This window comes from Penaeus chinensis, chromosome 36, assembly GCF_019202785.1.
Source record: "Penaeus chinensis breed Huanghai No. 1 chromosome 36, ASM1920278v2, whole genome shotgun sequence".
NCBI classification, from domain to species: Eukaryota; Metazoa; Arthropoda; class Malacostraca; order Decapoda; family Penaeidae; genus Penaeus; species Penaeus chinensis.
In genome coordinates, this window is record NC_061854.1 from 3,941,917 (window position 1) to 3,944,416 (window position 2,500).

General features: G+C 48.5%; 1 protein-coding gene across 1 annotated transcript in view; it reads left to right on the forward strand.

Annotated features, from left to right (window-relative positions):
- The window catches only part of LOC125044795, a 90,610-nt gene that overhangs the window by 83,734 nt on the left and 4,376 nt on the right, over positions 1-2,500 (forward strand). Inside the window, exons 20-22 of the mRNA XM_047641754.1 lie at positions 223-889; positions 1,134-1,209; positions 1,670-1,802. Coding sequence (XP_047497710.1) covers positions 223-889; positions 1,134-1,209; positions 1,670-1,802 — 876 coding nt within the window. The remainder of the gene's footprint in view (positions 1-222; positions 890-1,133; positions 1,210-1,669; positions 1,803-2,500) is intronic.

The following is a 2,500-nucleotide window of genomic DNA, read 5'->3' on the forward strand; positions in this document are numbered from 1 at the left end:
TCCTTGCTTCTGCACATAAGTTTTTTATTTTAATCATACCTAAAGCTTCCTTTTGTATGATTACCTGTCTGTTCGCCACAACTAGCAATTTGCTATGGTTTCGTGGCGTCGGAGGACAAGTAAGTTTATATTTCATGCTATTTTGGCAAGTTTAGAGGAATAGGGTGTTACTTTTAGCGCGGGAACACATTGGCATAACTCATGCTGTTGGTCTCACTGCAGGGAATCTGACGGGATGCTTGCTGGCGCCGCAGGAGATGGACTACTTGAGGAAGGAGATTGTTAGCAGTCTGAGGAGCGAGTTACGAGAGATGTTGAGAGACGCCCTCACTCGCGCCCTCACGCCCACCACTACGGTAGCGCATCAGTACTATTCTCCTACGCCCACGCCCAACCCCACGCCACAGTTCGTCACTACGCCCACATCGCAGATGGTCGCCCCGCCCTTCCCGTCGGCGTCCTCGCCCCAGCAGCAGCAGCAGAGGCGCCCGTCGACGCCCCAGCCCCAGGCCCTCCCGCCCAGCTCGAGTCCGCCGTTCCCGCCGGCTGTCCCTTCCACCTCCCAGAATCCCGTCATGTCCCCGCAGTCGCCCACGTCGCAGCTGCCCCTCTACACCCATATCCGGGTCTCGGGGTCCCTGAGCGACCCCATGGGCCAGCGGCAGGACCCAAAGGCGTTGTCGTCCTCGAGCGCAAGTCCTTCGCCGAGGTCCAGCCCGGGGCCGCCCCCGCCGTGCCAGAGGTCCAACTCCAGCTGCGGACTGACTCAGCGATCGCAGGGAGGAGCGCAGACCGTCAGTTCATCAGCGAAGACAAGTGCCAACAACCAGGTTCTTCTCCGCCCACCCAATGACTCCGACCGCGTACATACACACATGTACACACAGCTGTGAGGCATGCGCACACGAGCGCGGGCATAGGTACACACAATATTCCTGTTCCAGGTGCTTTCGGGCGTTTCGAGATGACAGGCGGCGCTTGAGCCTGTGTTGGCGGGGACGTCAGGCAACCAATCAAAGAAAACGTAGACAAATGATGACTTCCTCAAGCACGGTTACGTCAGAGAAGTCAAACCCCCGATTAAAAAATAGGCTTTAATCCTTAAGTGCCAGAGTGTAATCGCACACTTACAGGCTGTGGAAGGCCGTACTGGGTTGGACTCCCGCAGGTCTCACAACTACAGCCATCGAGATTGACCTGTGTGTCAGTGTGGGTGCCAGAGCCTAGGCCGAGGCACTGAGGCTGCGATGAGTGGGGAGAGGGAGGTGATTCGCGGTGCAGGAGTGGGTGCGGAACCACTGTCGTCACCCACTGACTTTGGGATGATTTCGAGATGATACGGCGTAGTCTCTAGCACTCGTACTTTGGCTTTTAATTAATAAGAAATTATAGTAGACAAAAAAAAAAGTTGGTTGCAGTTGTTTGGTAAGTTTCTTCTCTTTTTTACTGAACTGAGGATTTTGACGGCTAATCAAGTCTTCTTAACGAGAACATATTTTCTAATGAAGGTGTTCACGCATCGTTGGTCATCTGATAACCCTCATCTATAGAGAGATTAGATTTTTTCGTGGTTGTACAAGACCCAGTTTCTGCCTCACTCTCGTACAAGACCTAGCGGGTTAGTTCTCATACGAGATCGAGTTCATAACTGACCCTTGTACACAACCAGGTACGCATTCTGACTGGCTTTTGTACAAGACCCATCATCTATGGCTATGATCACCTTCCTAGCAAGAGACTACAGCTCGCTACTCCTTTGCATGCAATCTGCTCTTTTGTAGATGGTCTTTATCCACCCAGTCGTAAGTGGTTATATACCATGTAGTGTGTACTCTCTTCCTTCGCAGATGGTTATACTTGCCTCGTTTGTATATGGTTGTCTGTACGACGCCGGAGATGTATTCAAAGGAGCGTCTGCCGCCATCGTCGCACCAGCAATATTGTTGACATGTCGGCTGCGACCGCGTGGGTGCAGTCGAAGAATATTTGTTGATAGATGAATAGATTTTAGCATACTGAAGCCTTCAGTTTTACATATACGTTTTATTCGAGATACAGAATATATACAGATACATATATGAATGATATATATTGCATAGAGATCCTTTTAAAATAAGTTATCTGACTTTGTGGGAAAAGAGTAAGGTGGATGTTTCTGTTTTTTTCTTTCTTTCTTTCTTTTTGAGCTCATTTCTTCCTTTGGTTGGGAGGATTAAATATAGTTATTTGTCTTGTATCATTAAAGTCTAATTAAGACTTTGAGGAGACGTTCCTGATCATGCAATGGAAGTTGGAGTTCTACCACGCGTGTCTCGACGGGGCGTTCCCATTGTCAGGAATGAAAATGAACACAGAGAGAAAAGAGTAAATAGAATGACAGTGATAATAAAGGTAAAAATAAAAAAAAATGGAAAAAAAAGGAAGCTCTTGTTAAGAAAGAATGATAGAAACTAGATAAGGATTTGTTTTGTGTGTCTCAGAATGGAGAAAGGAGAAGAGT